General features: G+C 33.6%; 1 protein-coding gene across 5 annotated transcripts in view; it reads left to right on the forward strand.

The window, feature by feature from the left end:
• PPP1R12A (protein phosphatase 1 regulatory subunit 12A) overlaps positions 1–20490 on the forward strand; it is a 144023-nt gene that overhangs the window by 109034 nt on the left and 14499 nt on the right. For all 5 annotated transcript variants that reach the window (XM_004417898.3, XM_087449142.1, XM_004417901.3 and 2 more), the window contains 7 exons: positions 254–430; positions 7068–7158; positions 8385–8582; positions 8826–8994; positions 10765–10886; positions 13988–14053; positions 19349–19365. In XM_004417898.3, coding sequence (XP_004417955.1) covers positions 254–430; positions 7068–7158; positions 8385–8582; positions 8826–8994; positions 10765–10886; positions 13988–14053; positions 19349–19365 — 840 coding nt within the window. The remainder of the gene's footprint in view (positions 1–253; positions 431–7067; positions 7159–8384; positions 8583–8825; positions 8995–10764; positions 10887–13987; positions 14054–19348; positions 19366–20490) is intronic.

The raw sequence follows: 20490 nt of genomic DNA on the forward strand, positions 1-20490 counted from the left end.
AGAGGCAATTATGCATGTCTGGGGAAAAAAATTAAGTTCCTGAATTATGAACTTTACTTGAATTAGACTGCTTAAAATATAAATTTCTCTCTTTGACAGCTCTGGGTGAGCTTTTTGATTCATAGCTGAAAGATGTCTTGCCTTGTGTTTTTAAAAAATCCATCCCTGTAGTCACATGTTTTCGGCTGCTAAAAAGTGCTTTCATCGTTTAGCTGTTTTCCTTTTCTTTTTTGTGTTGCTGCTTATGCAATAGTACCTCAAATCGTTTGTGGGCTGAGGATAGTACTGAAAAAGAAAAGGACAGTGTTCCTACGGCAGTGACCATTCCTGTTGCTCCAACTGTTGTAAATGCTGCAGCGTCTACCACAACCCTGACCACAACTACTGCTGGCACTGTCTCCTCCACATCAGAGGTCAGGGAGAGACGCAGGTGTGTACAAGTCCTGATAGGACTGCTGATATATCTTGCCCAGTGATGAAAGTTGTTTGTTTTGTTTTGTTTTTTTAATCTTGTGAAGTTGGTGACCATCTCTCCAGTAGATTAATAAATAAAGTAAGCTATATCAGCTCAGAACTATGTAAATTGATATCATTTGCAATTACTAGCATTAAGGCTTGGTAACTCACCTCTGACAGAATTGATGTTTTTGTTTAAAGTCAGTGAGCTGGACAGTTGTCTTCTTACTTAGCCATCTTAGTGGCTAAGTAAGCCACAAAAAAAAGCCAACTTTTTTTGTGATGGATACCTAAAAACAGTCACACTCATGGAAAACCAGATGTAACATGACAAAAACAGGTTTTTTCATTCTTCTCATTGTTTCCCTCCATTATTAAGAAATGGATGTTAAACTGTTTTTGTTGTTATTTTTGAGAATTTCATTTTCAGATTCTCTTGCTGAAGAATGGCTTCTTATACATATGTGTAAGACAAATAATTTTAAGTATGTTGAATACGTTCACTTAGTTTTAATTCTGATACATAGAAGGGACTCTGGCTAAATTTCTTAAAGGGTCTATGAATTTATTTTGTGTGCTTAAATGTATTTACAAGCATTGCTCACTTCTTCCTGATGCTGCCAATTGGTATGGAATCATAGGTGTGGAAAGGGACTTATTATCTTTTGTAATATCCTTGCTTTCAGAAAGAAACTGAGACGCAGAGATATTGACTTTTCCACTATAATATAAATGGTTAATTAGTGTGAGAGCTAAGGGTAGGCCCAAGATTACAGGAGAATCAGTCCAGTGTTCTTTCTGCTATATCATACATAGCCCCTAGCTTTGAATTTTGTTTTCCTCTTGAAAAAGAAGAAAATCTTAGGAAACTAAATTTAACGTTTTTTTATATTTTATTCTTACAAAATTAAATTAGCTACATAACTGATAAAATTACCTTGCTGAAATACCAACCAGATTAACTTGGTTTTATTTCTGGCACATAGTGTTCATGTACAATCTTATATATCCTTTGTCTCTGGTGCCTAGCAAAGTGCATGGCCTGTAAGTATGTAGTAGCATCCTTACAGTAATATTTGTGTTGAATATATGAAAGTAACAAAACATTAAATTTTTGTGAAATATTTTCTTTAGTATCATTGCATCTTTGGTTTCTGTCAATATATTTACATTTTGTTTCTATTTTTATGGTGAAATTTGGTGATACTTCTGTAACATCACTGTAAGCAGTTAGTATTTTGTGATTTGAATACCAGTATGGATCATATTTTAATTATTTTTCCTTTATTTTTCTATAAACTTAAGTCAAGTTTTAGGTTTTTGAGATGTTTTCAATAAGACCATACAGCCAACAGAAATTAGAGGATCATAGGCATCCATCATTCTCTTCTAGTGAAAATAAATTTGAGAGTTTTGCTTTTATGAAGTAGGGGGAGTTGAAGGGGAAAAGAGTCAGGAGTCCTTGGTTTTTTTACTCCTTGCTCTGCCTTAATCCTAAGGTTAGAGTTCTCTCCAGGTCAGAATTTCTTCTGTAAAATGAGATGTCTAATTTATATAATTTTTAACTTCTAGAATTCTTTCTATTGCTAGCATTCCGTGCTTTTTAAAGTTTTTCTGGCAACCATTAAAGTCTCTCCAGAATCATTAGTTGGGTTTCAGAACAAATTATAATTCTTAACCTCAGATTTCTTTATTTTTTATGTTGTTTGGAGAGAGTTGAGTTTCAGCTTTTTAGAATTAATCCTGAAAGACATTAAAGATTGAAAATTCAATATTTGGAGATATTGTCGGGACAGAGCAGATTCTAATAGCATAAGAAACAAAATGTGTCTGGTAACATTTTTCCTGGTCTATATTACAGAGATTTTGTTTGTCCTACCTTGTTTCAGCGATGTTTGCAATAATAATGATGTTTGTGTTGCATTTCACGTCAAATAATTGTTTGCAATTTTGAATAATTGTTGGTCTCTTCTGTTTGTCTTTTAATTAAATTTCAGTAGTGGTTTTGAAATGTTATGTGGTTGAAAATTTGCCCCAAAAATGTGTATATGATGATTTAAGAATATATTATGACTGAAAAAGATGGCAGTACATTTGTACCATTTTAGGTGCCCTTACATATATACCTTTGGATATTATGTAAAGTTACCATGCATACTATAAATTCCACAGTATTCTTAAATTTTCCTCCTTCTGTTGATCAGAATTGGTTGAGGATTTCTTGTTTTTGTTAAAGATTTCCAGTGGATTAATTTGAGGGGTACAAGAGGGGTAGTAGGGAGGAGAAGCTAGATTTAAATAGATGGAGCATGATAGCAAATTCTTTCACTGTTTATTTCTAATTCTCCACAGTCTTTTCAAACTGCAAAACAGTACCTTACTAATAACTTCATGTTTGTAGCGTGAATTCACGTGGAACTGTTGCTTTAGTATAACTACTCTCTTCCACCATTTTCCCTTGGCTCAGTCAGCTCCCATTTGCCCATTTATTTATCTTCCCTCTGGAAGGGAAAAAGCTAAGTGAGAAACAAGGATTAGTATTCAGGTTTTTAGAGATGTAGTTTGGTTGACTAACCAAAATATAAATATTATAAATAAATATAAATATTTCAGCCAATAAAGGTCAATAAAATAAAAAATATATAGAATAATTGCATTTATTGGAAAAAATCTTTAATTTAAAAATAACCATTGGGTTGCTCAGAAAATAGTAAGCAATCTAAGACTACTAAGGAGTAAAATTACATATTCTATGTAGTTGTAAGAAAGAGATCTAGTATGACAGTATGATATAGCAATGATTAAGGTAGCAATGGAATTTGACTGATATATTTGGTCTTTTTGATGATCAGCTCTTTGGAATTAAAAACACATAAAATGTATGAATTATTTTTCTTCTCTACATCCTATTCTTAGAGGTCTGCTGGTCTATACAGTACCCCGAGGGAGGAGAAAGGAACTGAAGATCAGATGGGAACTATCAAACATAGGAAATATATTGTGTATTACAAATTGATAGGCTAGATTTTTGTACTAATTTGGGGCAAATGTTGTATGGAAAATTTAAATGAACAAATTTTGCAAGTCTTTTAACAAGGAATTTTTATCCACCTAACCTGCATATGTTAGACAAGATAAATAGATTTATTAACTTTCATGGCAACTTGAAACTGTTGACAAAGAATCTAGGCTCCTTGTAACATAGTATGATGGTTGATTAGTGCTATTTGTCATGTATGTAAAGGGGCAAAGTGACAATGCAGATTTCCCTGTTCTAAACTAAATATGAAAACTTTGTCATATATATAATAGGAGTCAGAATTCAGTAGTCCGTGTTCATGCTTACTTTCAGAGCAGCTCATGAAATGCTGAAGTGGTATATCTGGTGCTATAAACTTTTTTTGTTTAACCAGATTTGCTATCACATTTAGGTTTCATCTTTTACTTTTTTATTCTCCTCATCTGTTGGAAGTCCAAAAAGCAATAAATTAACGTAGGGCCAGTAGGTGCATAAATAAGTGTTAAATGAATGGATGAAAAAAATAGCCATTGGACCATATTTTCCAAGCTGATGTTTCACAGAACACTTTGCCACATTTAACAGGTGTACCACAAAAGCAAATAAAAAATATTCCCTACTTAAATGATCTTTAGGAAATGCTGAGTTAAACACAATGAAACAGGTTTCTTCCCTCAGTACTTCTCAGACCTTTTAGTATGTTGTGATTTTCCTGGAGAAGGTTAGAATGTATAGCATTTTCCAAATTTATATAACCAATTTCTACAACAAACAAGCTCATCATATTCCAGATATAGTGTTTCTTAAACTCTAATAACAAGTTTATTATCTTTCTCTTTTTAAATTACTCGTCCTAGAAAGATCACTAGAGTTGTTATAAAAACAAGAGCTATCTAGGGGCCGGCCCCATAGCGTAGTGGTTAGTTCACACACCCCCCTTATAGTGGCCCGGGGTTCACAGATTCGGATCCCAGGCACGCACCTATGCACCGCTCATCAAGCCATGCTGTGGCGGCATCCCACGTAAAGTAGAGGAAGATGGGCAAGGATGTTAGCCCAGGGCCAATCTTCCTCAGTAAAAAAGAGGAGGATTGGCAACAGGTGTTAGCTCAGGGCTAGTCTTCCTCACACACAAAAAAAGGAAGTATCTGTTATATCTAAATAAAAACCTTAAAACTCAAGAGAGTTGATATATAGATGGAATGAAAATTGTAAAACAGTGGGAGAAAGAGAAGTGTCAAGCTTAGTGCAACTTGAGCTCATGGAAGAGGACAGGTGTCCTACCAGTTGTACTCATCTCTGGATCTGTGCATTGGTACAGAGGGAGTGATATGGAACAGAATCTCAACCAAGAGAAAGTCAAACTAAGGAAATGCTGATAACCAAAATGTTTTATTTAGTGAATTTTTTCCCTTCCTTCCACTTTTAGGAGGACAAATTAAAACAGAAAACAAACAATTAGAAATTTAATTTTAAAGAAATTAAAAATTTAGGTTATGAACTTAAATCGGTACTAATATTTAAGTAGAAACCAAATTTGGTAAGATAAACCTCTTCAGTGAAATGCTTCAATTCAATGAGGTGTGCCTTATTGATAAGATAAACATAGTGCTACTATAATAGCAAAAAAACATAATCTTTTAGGATATTCTGGAAACCTAGAGGTGAAAACATAATAGAGAACATATGGATAAAGAGGAAAAAAAGAAGTTATACCATTATGATGTAGTGCCATAAGTTATCAACCAAATAGAGAAAACAGGTGATATTTTCTCAAACCAGATGATAAAAACAGCTTAAGTCAAAATATAGTAGTGATGGGATTTTCATCTTTCTCTAAGTTTGCTGGATGTCTCATTCAAGTAAAAATACCCTCTTGAGAACTTCTTGAGTTGTCTTGTTCACAGTTTATCTGTAATAAGAATAGAAGCAACAAGGAGAACCAGTCCTCTAGAACTAACTTTAACCAATAAGTAAGAGTTAATTGATGAAATTGAGGCAACTAGGATCTTGGGTGAGAAATGACCTTGTCATCTTAGGGTTAATAATCCAAGGAGGTGAATCCTAGGAATAATGAATCACATATTCTAGTTTTAGACAGACAGATTTCAAAAAATTCAAGAGTGTAGAGGGAAAGAAAGGTGAATTCCTATGTAACAAAAGGAATGAGGGATCTCTAAAAACAATTCTGAAGAAACTATAAATGAGTCTAAGGAGTTTGAAGATGTGTTGAACTCTCCGAACTTAGACCTTTAAAAGACAGACCTTTAAAAGACACATAAAAAAACTAGAAGATAAGGCATAAAACCAAGAATAAATTCCGAAGTCTATTAAGAATATATGAATAGTGTCACAGAGGTTAAAGAGCAGAATGAATTACAAATTGAGAAGACTACTAAAGCTAACAAAAGAGCCTTTTTAAAAAGTAGCATTTGGAGGGGCAGGCCCGGCAGCATAGTGGTTAAGTTTGCGAGCTCCGCTTTGGTGGCCCAGGGTTCACAAGTTCAGATCCCAGGCGCGGACCTACACACCACTCATCAAGCCATGCTGTGGTGTCATCCCATATACAAAATAGAGGAAGATCAGCACAGATGTTAGCTCAGAGCTAATCTTCCTCAGCAAAAAAGGGGAAGATTGGAAAGGGACGTTAGCTCAGGGCCAATCTTCCTCACACACACACAAAAAGGTAGCATTTGGAGATGGGGGCAAGTGGTATAAACTTGATAAACTTAGTAAATAGAAGTACTTGACTTCTGAGAGTTCTCTGAGAAATGTGAGCTAGATGGTAATTTAACTAGATAAAGTGTTAACGATTAAACTTTCCAAGTAATATTGATCATTGGGGGAAGTTTTCTTGCTATGTTGCAGGGCTCTGTCTTATCTTTGATTGTTCAACCCTTTAATTAATTATTTAACTCTTGGCATAGATTGCATGCTTTTATAATTGTGCATATCTTGTGACAGGATGGAACATAGGCTTAGATTTATAAGATGAAATTTAGTGAAGATAAATGCCAAGTCCTCTTCTTTATATCAGAAAATCAATTACCCAAGAGTAAGATGCTGATTTTAAAGCAGTTCATGTATAAAAACACTTGAATTTTTAGAGAACTCAAAGTGTGAACAAAAGTATGATATTTGCCAAAAACATTAATAAATGCACATGACGAGAATACAGAGTGCTGCTTACTCACTGGTCACCCCATATCCTGAGTGTTGCATTCAGTCCTGACCATTGTACCGTAAAAAGACATTGACAGTCTAGAGTTTAGGCAGAAAACTTTGCATATCACCTAGGATAGTGTTGCAGGGAATCAAAAAAGGGACTAAAAGGAGTGGCATTACATGGTTAAAAAAAAAACTGGTTTGGAAGAACTTGAAAAATGTGATATGTTAATATGATTATTCTCAATCTAAAAAATTATCAGATTGCATTGTTGAATTTCAGAGTGGGTGTAACCATTTTCTGAAGACACTTTTTTTAAGACCCATTAAAATCCTAAGCTTGTATGTTTCATTCACACACATTCTTACGTAATTACATTCACAGGTATTGTATCTCCAACTAACAATTTTTATTTTATTACTATAGGTCATACCTCACTCCTGTTAGAGATGAAGAGTCTGAATCCCAAAGAAAAGCAAGATCTAGACAAGCAAGGCAGTCTAGAAGGTCAACACAGGTATATTTAAAGTGTATAATATATAAATTTCTAAATAAATTACCTTTCCCTTTTTTACTTTGCTGTGAAAATATTGATGTCAGTATATAATGTAAGTGTTAAAAGATAAAGGTTGCTTTGGTAGTCCTCTGGTAGCCTTTTGTATATGGTTACACTGTTAATATTACAATTTATCTAATTAGCATATGTCTTTGTATCTCTTTGAGTATTTATTATTTTATTCCTAATATGGTGTCTGGCACAGAGTATTTGATAAGTGTAAAAAGAATTCTGTGAATATTTGGAGTTGTGGGGGAATAGGTCTATTGTATTAGCTATGTCAAACCGCTAACGTGCACGTATGAGAAAAATGTCACTCAGTCTAGTTCTCATCTTATCTCCTCCTTGCCATTCTAATTATATCTCATATATCCCTTTGTGTCTTTCCTTTCCTACAGTTGAGGAGCTCCAAAGTCCAGATTCAACTATTTGATCCTTACCGTTACTCACATTTCAAACTGAACTGTTTGCTGGGATCTTAACATATTTTTTCTGTCTTTGAACCTTTATTTCTTGAAATCCAACCTGTTCTTCAAGGCTTAACCTTCAAAAATTATTTCTTTACTGAAATCTTCTCTGTGTGCATATACATATATAAAAACATGAGTACATTTAAATTTAATATACAGTCATGCATCCCTTAACAACAGGAATATATTCTGAGAAATGCATCATTAGGTGATTTTGTCATCATGTGAACATCATAGAGTGTACTTACACAAAGCTAAATGGTACAGCCTACTACACACCTAGGCTACATGGTACTAATCTTATAGGATCACCGTCGTATATGTGGTCTGTCGTTGATTGAAACGTCATTATGCAGCGCATGGCTGTATAAACAATGTATATATCGGCTTTTCCTTCTTTCTCTAAACTTCTTGGGAATTTTTATATTCATATGGTATTGCTGTCATTTCCCATGCTATTTTGTTAATTTCTTGAATAGACAATTTCTTACACATATTTTATATCCTTCTCAGTACCTATTATTCTGCTTGTTCGTGATGATTCTTCATAGAATGAATGTGACTTGCTAGGTAGAAATTGTTTCAATTTGCAAACCAATTCCAAACATGCATATTTGACTTTTAATACATTCATATTTAATTTATCTACTTATAAAATACTCCTTTGAAATGAGCTTCAGTGCCTCTCATAATTAAATGTATCTTTTTTGTGTGCAGGGGGTGACATTAACTGATCTTCAGGAAGCTGAAAAAATAGGAAGAAGTCGTTCTACCCGCACAAGAGAACAAGAAAATGAAGAAAAAGAAAAAGAGGAAAAAGAAAAACAGGATAAAGAGAAGCAAGAAGAAAAAAAGGAGTTAGAAACATCTAGAGAAGATGAATATAAACAGAAGTACTCCAGAACATATGATGAGGTAATAGCATACCAACGACACAGCTAGGGCAAATGATGTGATGACTAGTTCTTATGATTCTCAGAATACAAGAGATTGAGATACTAACAAACGATATACAAAATACTCAAAAGGATTTTAACTGGAAATTTGAATTATTTTGACATGATTAGAACATTACTATTCCTTTGAGATGAATTTGTGTTCTATATGGTTTTAACTGTTTTATTATTTCAAATGAGTTTTAATTTTAATGTTTCACAGACTTATCAGCGTTACAGACCAGTATCAACTTCAAGTTCAACCACTCCATCCTCTTCACTTTCTACCATGAGCAGTTCACTCTATGCTTCAAGTCAACTAAACAGGCCAAATAGTCTTGTAGGTATAACTTCTGCTTACTCCAGAGGATTAACAAAAGAAAATGAAAGAGGTAAGAGGACCATATTTTGAAAACACTTTGTTTTCTTCAAATAATCCCTTGAATTGGTTTTTCATAATAAATAGTTCAACAGAAAAGAAACATCCTAAACTGGGTGTTATTCTACCTAAACAGAAAGAATATGATGGTTGAGAATGAGAAAAGTAGAAAATAAAAATAGAAAATTATATGGTCTGGCATTGATGCATATATCTTTATAACCTAAGACTTCACAAAAATCTTTATGTCCACCAACAGAAAAGTCAATATAGAAGAACTAGTGGGTGACTATTTCTAGGAGCAGTTTATTAGTGCTTTAAGTTATTCCTTGCCTATTATGTAGAACCTATCTTTTAAATGTTTTTTTGTGAAATTGTTTGCAACTAAAATCACTTAACACGTAATTTCCTTGCTAAAACAAAATTGTTTTTATGCTTGTTTCTTGAGAAATAGATTTCTTTTTCAGCTGTGTATTGATGCTCACTATTAACATTTACTGTTATTTCATATAAACTTCCTATTTAAATTCTGATAATTCCTAATTTAAATTAGAGATGGGTATTAAATAAAATTATTCCTAATTGTAGGCATTTTATTTTTAAAAGGAAAATCTCAAAGTATTACTTATGATAATATAAACTTGAGAAGATTGTTTTTTCCAATTTCTAGCTGGCTTTTTTGTTGTTTTTGGTCATTGAGATATTTCATTTCTTTAAACCAGTAAAGTGAGGCCCACATAAAATTTGTAAAAATTTTGAGCCAAAAGTTAGGGATATTTGCAAAAAAGTTTAGATTTCCATCTTCTATTGGAAAGTTGGAAGGTTTGGCAACCTTGGGTCTGAATTCTCACCTGTGAACAGTTGGCTGGAGCTAAGTAGTAACAGCCCCACACTCCCTTGGAATAGTGCCCTCCTGGCCATTTTACCCATTTATGTCACCTGCATGGCCACGGTAGGAATTGGAGTTTGCGTTGTTTGCTCTAAACTGATTCCAAATTCAACTTTAAAAATCCCTCTTAATACTGTGATTTTGGGGTTTCTTTTGCTATGGCTCTTTGCTAATGACATAAGGAACCTTTTAAAAATCATTTTTAACGTTACTTTCTTCCATATATATCTAGTTTTTAAAGTATATTCAAAGGCCCTAATATTCGTCTAGTATGTAATTCTGGTGCCATTTTAATTGTCCTAGGAAGGAAACAAATTTTTAAGACTAACATTTTTTTATGTTGATTTTTAGTTTTTAATAAAAGATAAATATTTTTTCCAGAAAAATAGATTTTCTATTCGATAGTATCTTATAGAAATGAAATGAATACTGTAGTTATTGTGCTGCTAAATGAGGACTGGGAATAGTAGAAGCAGAAATTGATACATTTGTATGATGCCCACTACCTGTTCCATCATTAAAAACTTGTTTTTTTCTTGAAGTGTTAACTTTGGGTATGGTAACTATCTCCCTATCAGAGCCCCATTCTCTTCATAGGAATCAGTTATTTTCTGTGCAGCAAGTATTATTGTGTCTTTTGAGCAAAATTTTTGTTTTAGGCACTAGGAAAATGAAGTAATTAAAATTGGGTCTTGTCTTGATCCTCAAGAACGTATCTGTTGGGAGATACAGATACGTGTTTAAACCAAGTGTTATAGGAGCACTGAGAGGAGAAAAATTAATTGTTACTGGAGAATTTTAGAAGGCAGTTGACTTAGAATTGTTTCTACACTTACCTTGCAAACTACTGTCAAGATACATTGCTGCCATGTGGTTCATTGTAATCCTTAACAGAGGGAGAAAAGAAAGAAGAGGAAAAAGAAGGAGAAGATAAATCACAGCCTAAATCAATCAGAGAACGACGGCGACCAAGAGAGAAAAGAAGATCTACAGGAGTTTCGTTTTGGACACAAGATGTGAGAACCTAGTAAAATATAGCTACTTGATAGTATTCTTGATCTTTCCAAAAGTATACACTAATGATTTCTTACATCCTCAGATTATATATTCTTTACATCATCACTAGATGTTTTGAGCTGGGTTATTAAATCAGAAGAGTTCTTCTTTGTAAGGATAGTTAATGACTACTTAGATTATTGGTGTTACTTAAAAGCAGGAGTTCTGTCCCAGTTTTGGAATAAAAATAATAATGGCTGCAGCTCAGCATACCTTTATTAATTATTATATAATGGCTAAACTGCTCCTTTATCTTAGAGATTCTTGAAACAAAGATACTTTACATTTAATCCCATGAATATGATTGTAAGATATACATAATAGTTCCATCTCAAGTGATGCTGGATAGAAGCAGTGCTTTACTCATCAAATTATAACAATCCTATAAAATTTAAATTTTTTTTTCCTGATCCCTGACTATGTGCCTTACGTTGCTACTCATATGCAGGAGAAAGAAGTGCTGTGGGGTGGCACTATTAGTATGAAATTTGTCCAGTTTCAATACAACATATAACTACAGAAAGGCAAACGTAATTTGTTTTGTCTTGTTTTTTTTTTTTTTAGCCTCTTGATTTTTTTCCATTTTTCCTTTTAATTTTTAATAAAGTTCAAACGTATAGAAATAACAAAAAAGTATAATGATCCTACCCCAAGTATCCATTTTTTAAGCTAAATCCCTACCACTTCCCCAACTCCCATATTATTTTGAAGAAAATCTTAGACATATTATTTCATCTGTAAAAATTTCGGTATGTATTTTTAAGACATAAGGACTCCTTTTTAAAAATTATTAAAATTTTATTTTTTAAAAATAGTAAAAGAGGGGCCAGCCCGGTGGCACAAGCAGTTAACTGCACGCGTTCCGCTGCGGTGGCCCAGGGTTTGCCGGTTCGGATCCCGGGTGCGCACCGACACACCGCTTGTCAAGCTATGCTGTGGCAGCATCCCATATAAAGTAGAGGAAGATGGGCATGGATGTTAGCCCAGGGCCAGTCTTCCTCAGCAAAAAAAGAGGAGGATCGGCAAATGTTAGCTCAGGGCTGATCTTCCTCACAAACAAACAAAAATAAAATAGTAAAAGAAACCACAGTATGTTTTCACACGATAAATTATCACAATACCATGATCACATTTATTGTTAAATAAATTAACAATAAATCCTTAATATTGAATATCCAGTCAGTTTTAATGTCCAGTTGACTCACATTTGCCATAAATGGTTTGTTGTTGTAGTTCTATACTTTGCTGGTTTGATTAGGATTCAAATTAAGACCATACATTATAATTAGTTATTTCTTTAAGGTCTCTTTTAATCAGTTTCTCCCTCCATCTCATTTTTTTTTCTTACAGTTATATTCGAATGAACTAGGTTATCATATCCCCAAAGTGTAGTTTAACACGTTTGTGTAGTTTTTTGTGTTTCCTATAAACTGGTAGTTGCAGGTAGAGAACCAATCAGATTCTGGTTCAGTATTCTTTTGACAAGGTATTTTTGTTCCTCCATCAGGAAGTACATGATGTCTGGTTGATTTTAATTGATTGCCCAGTACATTTTACTAACAGTAAAATAAAACCTCACAGTCTTAGCACCCTAACATAGTAACTCTTTATTACTTAAAATTATTTCATCTTCTTAATAACTCATATGTATTAGGAGTTTCATAGACAAAGCTGTATTTATTATATAGTATTTATTTTTCCCCAGTTTTATTCAGACCAGCTCTCCCTTCAGAACTCCACTTTCTGAAGTCATACACTTAACCAGCATTGTAAGGATCCTTTCTGAGATCCATATTGGCAATACTCATCTTTTTAATTTGAGCCTGCATTGAATTGTGTTCTAATCAGCCATCAAAGCACAGGTCTCCTTTCTCCTCTTAGCCACACTTTGAACCTATATCAGACAACATACAAAAAGAAGCAAGGGCTCTGTCAAAGAAGCAGTGATGTGTAGTTAGGTAGCTCTTTGCTCTATTGTATTATTAGGTTCTTTTTTTTTTTTTGGTTACTACTTTTCAGGACCTCAAGCCTCTCCACTTTTTTTATTGCTACTTCCTGTGTTCTTCCATGAAACTGTAATGCATAAAGACAGTGAGCTTATGAAGTGGAATTAATATATTTATATTAATGACTAATACTAGCAGCAGCAGCATTGATTTCTCCTGTTCACTTAACAACTTCACATATCATTTTTGCTAGATACCACAATGATAGTTTGTACAGAGTCTCTCTAATCCTTAGAACATTTCTGTAAAGTTTTTATCCCCACTTTATGGGTAAGGTAACTGACTCAAAAAAATTTTTAATATATTTGCCCTAAGTCACATAGCTGAAAACAGCAATACCAATGTGAAACTGGGATGATGTAGTTTTAAAGTCTGTGGTATTTTTATAGTAAGCCTGAGCTAGATGTCTCTGAACACAGATTTCCCTTTTCTTTCAATCCTTTAGAGTTTGTTGAAATGTTCAAGGCCTTCTAGTAGAATATTCCCATTGTCTGGGATTCTAGGCTTTTAGCCTGCTGAGACCTTGATTTTCTATTTGGTGTGCTGTAAACTCCCAAGAAATTTCTAGATGGATGAACTACCTAAAAATAATAGGACCATTGCATAAATCTTGCCATGCTTATAGAATCCAGCTTTTCTTACTTAATATAGTGAATTTTCTGTTTTTGCAGCCTCATTATAGTTGAGCAGCTATTACATTGACTATTAAAGTACATGTAGTATCATTACAATATAAAATGGAATATCTTCTCTCATGCTGAGCCTTCAGCTTCCTCATCCTCAATATGAATGTGTTTCCTACATCAGGCCGTTAGGTAGATGGTCTTTCTTTACCATATTTGCTAACCTACTTAGATTGTGCCATGCAGACAAAATAGGCTTCCTCTAAATAGGGAGAAAAATTCTCACCTAAAAATCAGTTTTCCTTTTGATTCATTTCCTGATAAATTTATCTCAAGGGTCATTTTAAATTAGAAAAGTCCTAAAGTATTTAAATATCAACTGTTTGAAATTTATCTTTACTTTTCTAAAAGTAAATTGACAATCTATTTTAGAGTGATGAAAATGAACAAGAACAACAATCAGATACAGAAGAGGGATCCAATAAGAAAGAAACTCAGGTAAAAAGCATTATTTTTTGTATTCAGAAGTATTCATATTTTTTAAAGATTACTTTTTACTTGTGTTTTATCTTTATTCATGCAAGACAGTTACTGAACACTACCTGCATGCTGGGGGTAGACTATCAGTGGTTCTCTGCAGTCGGGTGGAGGGACTGGAAAGGGGCACAAAGAATATTTTATAGACAATGGAAACGTTCTGGATCTTGATTGTAGTGGTGGTTTTATGGATATACACAACTGTCAAAACTCATCATACTATATACTCTAAGTGGGCATGGTTTATTATAGGTAAATTTATCTTCAAAGTTGAAAAGAAAAAACAAAAAGAGAATAGTACCCTTGACCAAAGAAAAGTAGCTAAAGGATATTCAGAAGTAGTGGATAGCTTACCCCATACCCAGATTTTAGTTTTGTAAATGGCAAAGTTATGTTCTGGAGACGACAATAGGCCTTTTTTAACTTTCTTTACATTTGTTTAGAAATTTAGTGTCTCTAAAGGACTTTTACATTCATTATCACAACTGATCTTCCCAACAATCTTCTGAAAAAGGCGTTTTTTTTTTTCTCAGTAGCGATGAAGAAACTAAGGCAAGTTTGAATTACTTAAGGTTGCATAGCTAGCAAATGGTGCAAGTTTCTTTCCACTAGCTTTTTTTCCCCTTCTATTTCCCTATTGTTTGGCTGTGCAGAAAGCTGGCATACTTTAAAGAGCTCTATTCACGTGGGGTAGAGCTGTACAACGTGAGTTAGTTCTAATCTTATAAACTCAGTCTGAAATGATGTTCTAGTCCTGTCTTCTTCGTTTTGACCTGAAGTTCCTAGAGAGTGGTTAAAATTCCTTTTAGTCAGCAAGGGTGTACAATAATGTGAAGTGACCAGAAGTTGGTTACCTGTGCTAGGTGAATGTGGACATTACTTTTAGGGCCAGGTTTGCCTATTTTGACCCAAAAGGTACTTTTATTTTCTTTAGGTGGCTAGACAGACAGATTGAGGAATTAATTACTTACAAGGGTAAATTATTTGCAGATCTAAAGCTTTGTCACTTTTAAACCCTTTCTCAACAATTGTCAGCACTCCCCCAGTTCACCTGTCTCTTATGTATTATATTTTATAAGCTGTCCATTATCTTCCTTTCCCAGTGATATACCCTGTGACCCATCTTTCAAGGAAAAACAATGGACAGGTAAACAAGAGGGAGGGAATTAATAAACCATCCCCAGCTGACACTTCTCACTGCCTTATCGCACAGACCCCACATTCTACCAGGCTGGGATAGAAAGGAAAAGGTTTTCTGGCTTCCAAAGTTGACTTGGAAGCATATTGCTATATGTTGTGTTTAAGTTTTGCTATTAAAATTATACATGGAATACATTAAGGTTGAGTAGAACATTTTTGTAAGAATAAAAATTTTCTTAGTTCTGAACAATTGAAATAGTTTTTGTTCATTTTAAGTTGAGGATTGTTTAGATCTTGTTTTGTCCTAGCATTCTTTTGGCTATAAGTAACAGAAAACCCAACTCAAACTGGATTAAACAAAGAAAATTTATTGTACTCCAGTTACATTACACAACCCTCTCTGTCAGCTTCATCTTCAGGCTGGTTTTCCTTATAGGGCTGGGATTATAATAATTGACTCAGGCCAGGCAAGGGCCACCACTGAGATACTGCAGCCATTTTACTACTAATGTGAGCTACATACCATCTCACCTAAACCTAGCGACTGCTACGGCATGAGGAAAAAGAAGGATGGAGGTCAAGACACTAACCCACAGTGTCTTCTACAGTAGACTAGAAAAGTGCTTTCACCTGATAAGGGTGCTGCTTTCTTTTGAAAAAGTATGAGCAGCAAAATTCTTCTGTGTGTTTTCTGAAATAGTGTTAACCACCTCAAAAGTGTGTTTGATAACAAAACTTCTATTCAGTTTGTAGAGTCCAAGTTAACCACATTGAAAAATGGCTTTCTGGCATGTACTTTTTTGCTTCAAAGAAAAGTCAATTGTAAGATGTTCAAAAGATCTTGAAAATTCTGAATTGCACATGAAGCTTAAGCTATCTGCCGTCAGGATATAAATAAAGAGAAAATTACGAGAAAATTTTATCCCAGAAAATTTGAATTATTTTATCATGATATTATTCATTATTTCCAAAAATGGGGCTTCTGTTGATTGGGTTATTATGATTTGCTTTTATTAAGCTATTGGATGGTAAAACGTTTACCATGCAAATGATATAAGAATTTAAGTATGACACCAGGGCAAGAAACCATAAAGAAAATATTAACAAATTTGATTATTTAAACATATAAAGCTAGAATATGGCAGAAAAGACACCAAAGTTGAGACACATATTTGCTCAGTTAAAAGTAAATAATTTTAGCCCTCTTTTATAACATTTAAATAAAAGATTAATATTTGTGCTATATAAAAGACTCAGTAAAAAAATAAATGGAGGCAGAATACATGAAATTTATAAATTTTACAACACAAGAAATATAAATGGCCAATAAGCTTGAGAATGCATTTAACCTCATTAATAAACAAAGACATAACAGTTAATACAAAAGTGAAATTGGCAAAGGTTAACAATGGTATGATTGGTATTGAAATAGGCATTTTCATATATTTTGAGACTATAATAAATTCATCCTTTTTACAGGTCTGTTTAGCAATACAAATCAGGAGCCTTGCAAAAAAGTTTATGCCTTTTAGCTTAGCAATTCTACTTCTAGAAATTTATTCCCAAGGAAATGACTGAAGTATGTAAAGGTAAATCTATAAGGTGTCTTTAGCTTAGCAATTCCACTTCTAGAAATTTATTCCCAAGGAAATGACTGAAGTATGTAAAGATAAATCTATAAGGTGTCATAGAAGCATAGCTCTTAAAGCAAAATATTGAAAACACCGTAAGTGTCTATTGGGAGGAAATAGATTAAATAAAATGTATTTGCATAGGTGGATATTTTATATGCTCACATAAATATGTGTACAAAAACGGTTAGCAGTGGTTATCCAAGGGGTTAGAGGGATGGGGAATTATAGAAGAACTTTTTATACTGTGGTACTTCTATATGAGCTTATAGTACCGTAATCAGAAAAATTAAGAGTATTTTTACTTTGGAAAAATAATTTTAAAACACAGAAAGCAGGGATATTATGCTAAGTGACATTATGCTAAGCTGGTCACAAAAAAGACATACTGTATAATTCCACTTACATGAGGTATCTGAAGTGTTCATACTTGTAGAAATAGAAAGGATAGGGGGAGTTGATCGATGGGTATCAAGTTTCAGTTTTGCAAGATGAAAAAGTTCCAGAAATCTGTGGCACAACAATGTGAATATAGTTAACACTACTGAACTATACTCTTAAAAGTAGTTTAGATGGTGAATTTTATGTTATATGTTTTTTACCACAATGTTAAAAATACAAAAAATAACCAGTGATAGCACTATGATTTTTAAAGACAAAGAAGTAGAATTTGAGTGATTTCTTTGACTGCTTGGAGTTTTTATTTATTCTTAAAATTTAAGGGCCGGCCCAGTGGCATACTGGTTAAGTTTGCACGCTCCACTTTGGTGGCCCAGGGTTCGCAGGTTCGGATCCTGGGCACAGACCTACCTATACACCACTTGTTGAACCGTGCTGTGGCAGTGCCCCATATACAAAATAGAGGACGATTGGCATGGATGTTAGCTCAGGGACGATCTTTCTCAAGTAAAAAGAGGAAGATTGGCAACAGAAGTTAGCTCGGGGACAATCTTCCTCACCAAAAAAAAAAAAAAAAAAAAATGAAAGTGAACCAGAGTGCAGACTGTGAAGTGAGATATGATATTTTCATTTGATATGTGCAATTTTATTTCACACATGGATATTTTCCTGAATTTGAATAATACTGTGTTTCTGTTCTTTCTTTTTATTGAGATATAATTGACATATAATATTATATTAGTTTCAGGTATACAAAATAATAACTTAGTATTTGTATATATTGCAAAATGATGACCACAATAAGTCTAGTTAACATCCATTACCACACATAGTTACACATTTGTTTTTTTTTGGTTTTTTTTGTTTTTTAAAGATTTTATTTATTTATTTTTCCCCCCAAAGCCCCAGTAGATAGTTGTGTGTCGTAGCTGCACATCCTTCTAGTTGCTGTATGTGGGACGTGGCCTCAGCATGGCCAGAGAAGCAGCGCGTCGGTGCGAGCCCGGGATCCGAACCCGGGTCGCCAGCAGCGGAGCACGCTCACTTAACCACTAAGCCACGGGGCCGGCCCTACACATTTGTTTTCTTGTGAGAACTTTCAAGATCTACTCTCTTAGCAGCTTATAAATTTGAATGATATCTTGAAAATTGGAATTTAACTTCAAAGTTGTTAATTGATATAAAACTAAAGAATAAACCAATAAAGCATTACATCAGGAAAAGTTGGAAGCAACTACAAAATTGGTTTTGCAAAGCAAATTTAAATAGACTTTAATAAGACATTTTTAGTCCGAATTAGACTTCAACTAGTCCCAAACGAACCCAGTAATTTTACAGTGCATTTGAAGATAAATATAATAGGAAAATACAAATATCTAAAGTCAAGAATTGAACAAACCATTTCTGAAGAGTTACCTTACAGAAAATCATAGATTTAGCGAGTGTTTCAATAGAAAGAGAAAGAGCTAAAGATGACCATCAAAAAAAAACTGCTTTGGCCCCCAATAAGACTATTTTATTCTATTAATCCTTTCACCATTTAGATAAGAAGAGTTATTGGAACTTCAATATATAGCATACCAATTCCTTGAGAATATTAAAGTAATCATAATTTCCTATCCCCTGATAAACTTCGAAGGAACGTGTAGGTGGATTTCCAAAACAGAAAAATGGGAAGAATCAGTGCTTTGAGATGTTACATAGTAAACTTGACATTTCTTAATGTAAATATGTTACTTTCTCCTGCTGAGTGGATGTAAGTAATGGATATGTGTCTTATTCTCTCATTTTTTCTTCCAATTAAAAAATAATGTATGGTGGCATTTGTAGGAATTCACAAAAGATGACCATAAATTGCCAAATGTAATTGTATGGCATTGTACATGTAAAAATATACAGTGACTCTGTGTTCTAGAACTTGTTTTTAAAAACAACCACATTAAAGTTGAAACGTAAACAGTAAATAGATTTTAGTTTAATAGTGTGAAAACAGTATTGATGTTAAGTTTACTTGATTAATCAGTAAGTTACTTGAATGAAAGCATAAAAACTTGGTATGCCTATGTTTGTTTTTCTTTCTTTCTAGACGGATTCCATTTCTAGGTATGTTTTCTTTTTTTACTGACTTTTTTCTCATTTTTCTCCTTTCTAAAAATATGTTGCTAGATATTTATGGATTTTGTAAGTTGATAGAATTATTTGAGTAATAAAAATGTATAGATATTTAGATAACCTAATAACTTTTATTAGCTTTCTTTGTCAAAGGCCTTACTTCTAGTTCAATAGTCACAGTAAGTCACTAAGAAAGAAGATTTTTCTTAAATCTTTAAAACAGTAATAACTTTTCTTAAGTTTTCCTGAGCTTCCTAAGTTACTTCAACATTGACTCTCTCATTATTAACATCAGAGGCTAATGAAACCCACCAGAAATTTATTTTATTGGATATTCAGAATCTTCTCTCTTATACCTGCTTTAGAGAAAAGAAATTCAATGAAGACGCTAAGAAGTGTCATCTCTCTAGCTCAAAATCGCTTACCTTGTCAGAGAACCTCCACAATATTCTTGACTCTAATCTCCATTCCATTTCTCTTGCCCATAATTGTTAACCAAAGCCTTGTAAACCCAAGAACAAATTTTTACATACCTTTGTCCCTCGGTATCTGAGGGTGATTTGAGGACACACCCCACCCCCACCCCCACCCACCCCAGAATCCGAGGATGCTCAAGTCCGTTCTATAAAATGGCGTAGTATTTGCATGTAACCGTCACATATCCTCCCGTGTACTTTAAATCATCTCTAGATTACTTAGAACACCCAATACAATGTAAATACATGTAAATAGTTGTTCTACTGTATTGTTTAGGGATTAATGACAAGAAAAAAAAGCCTGTACATGTTCAGTACAGATGCAACGTAGGCCTTTTAATCTGTGGTTAGTTGAATCCCCAGGTGTGGAGCCCGACTGTACTGATGATTCTATTGAAGTGAAATGTAGAGGCAATAGTATTTATCAGAAAAGGTAACCTAAATTCAGAACCGGATAATAAGAAAATTCTCATTTACAAATGAGATATGTTGTTCTTGTTTAGGACAAACCTATTATCTATCACTTTGGATAGACTATAGTTAGTTTATCAAATCTAAAATGTCACCAATTTTAAAATACAGTTGTATACTACTTTAAAAAAGGAAAAGTGCTATCAATTAAACTATAATACACCATCAA

Source organism: Ceratotherium simum, chromosome 25, assembly GCF_057802395.1.
Source record: "Ceratotherium simum simum isolate JZ-2026a chromosome 25, ASM5780239v1, whole genome shotgun sequence".
Classification (NCBI taxonomy): domain Eukaryota; kingdom Metazoa; phylum Chordata; class Mammalia; order Perissodactyla; family Rhinocerotidae; genus Ceratotherium; species Ceratotherium simum.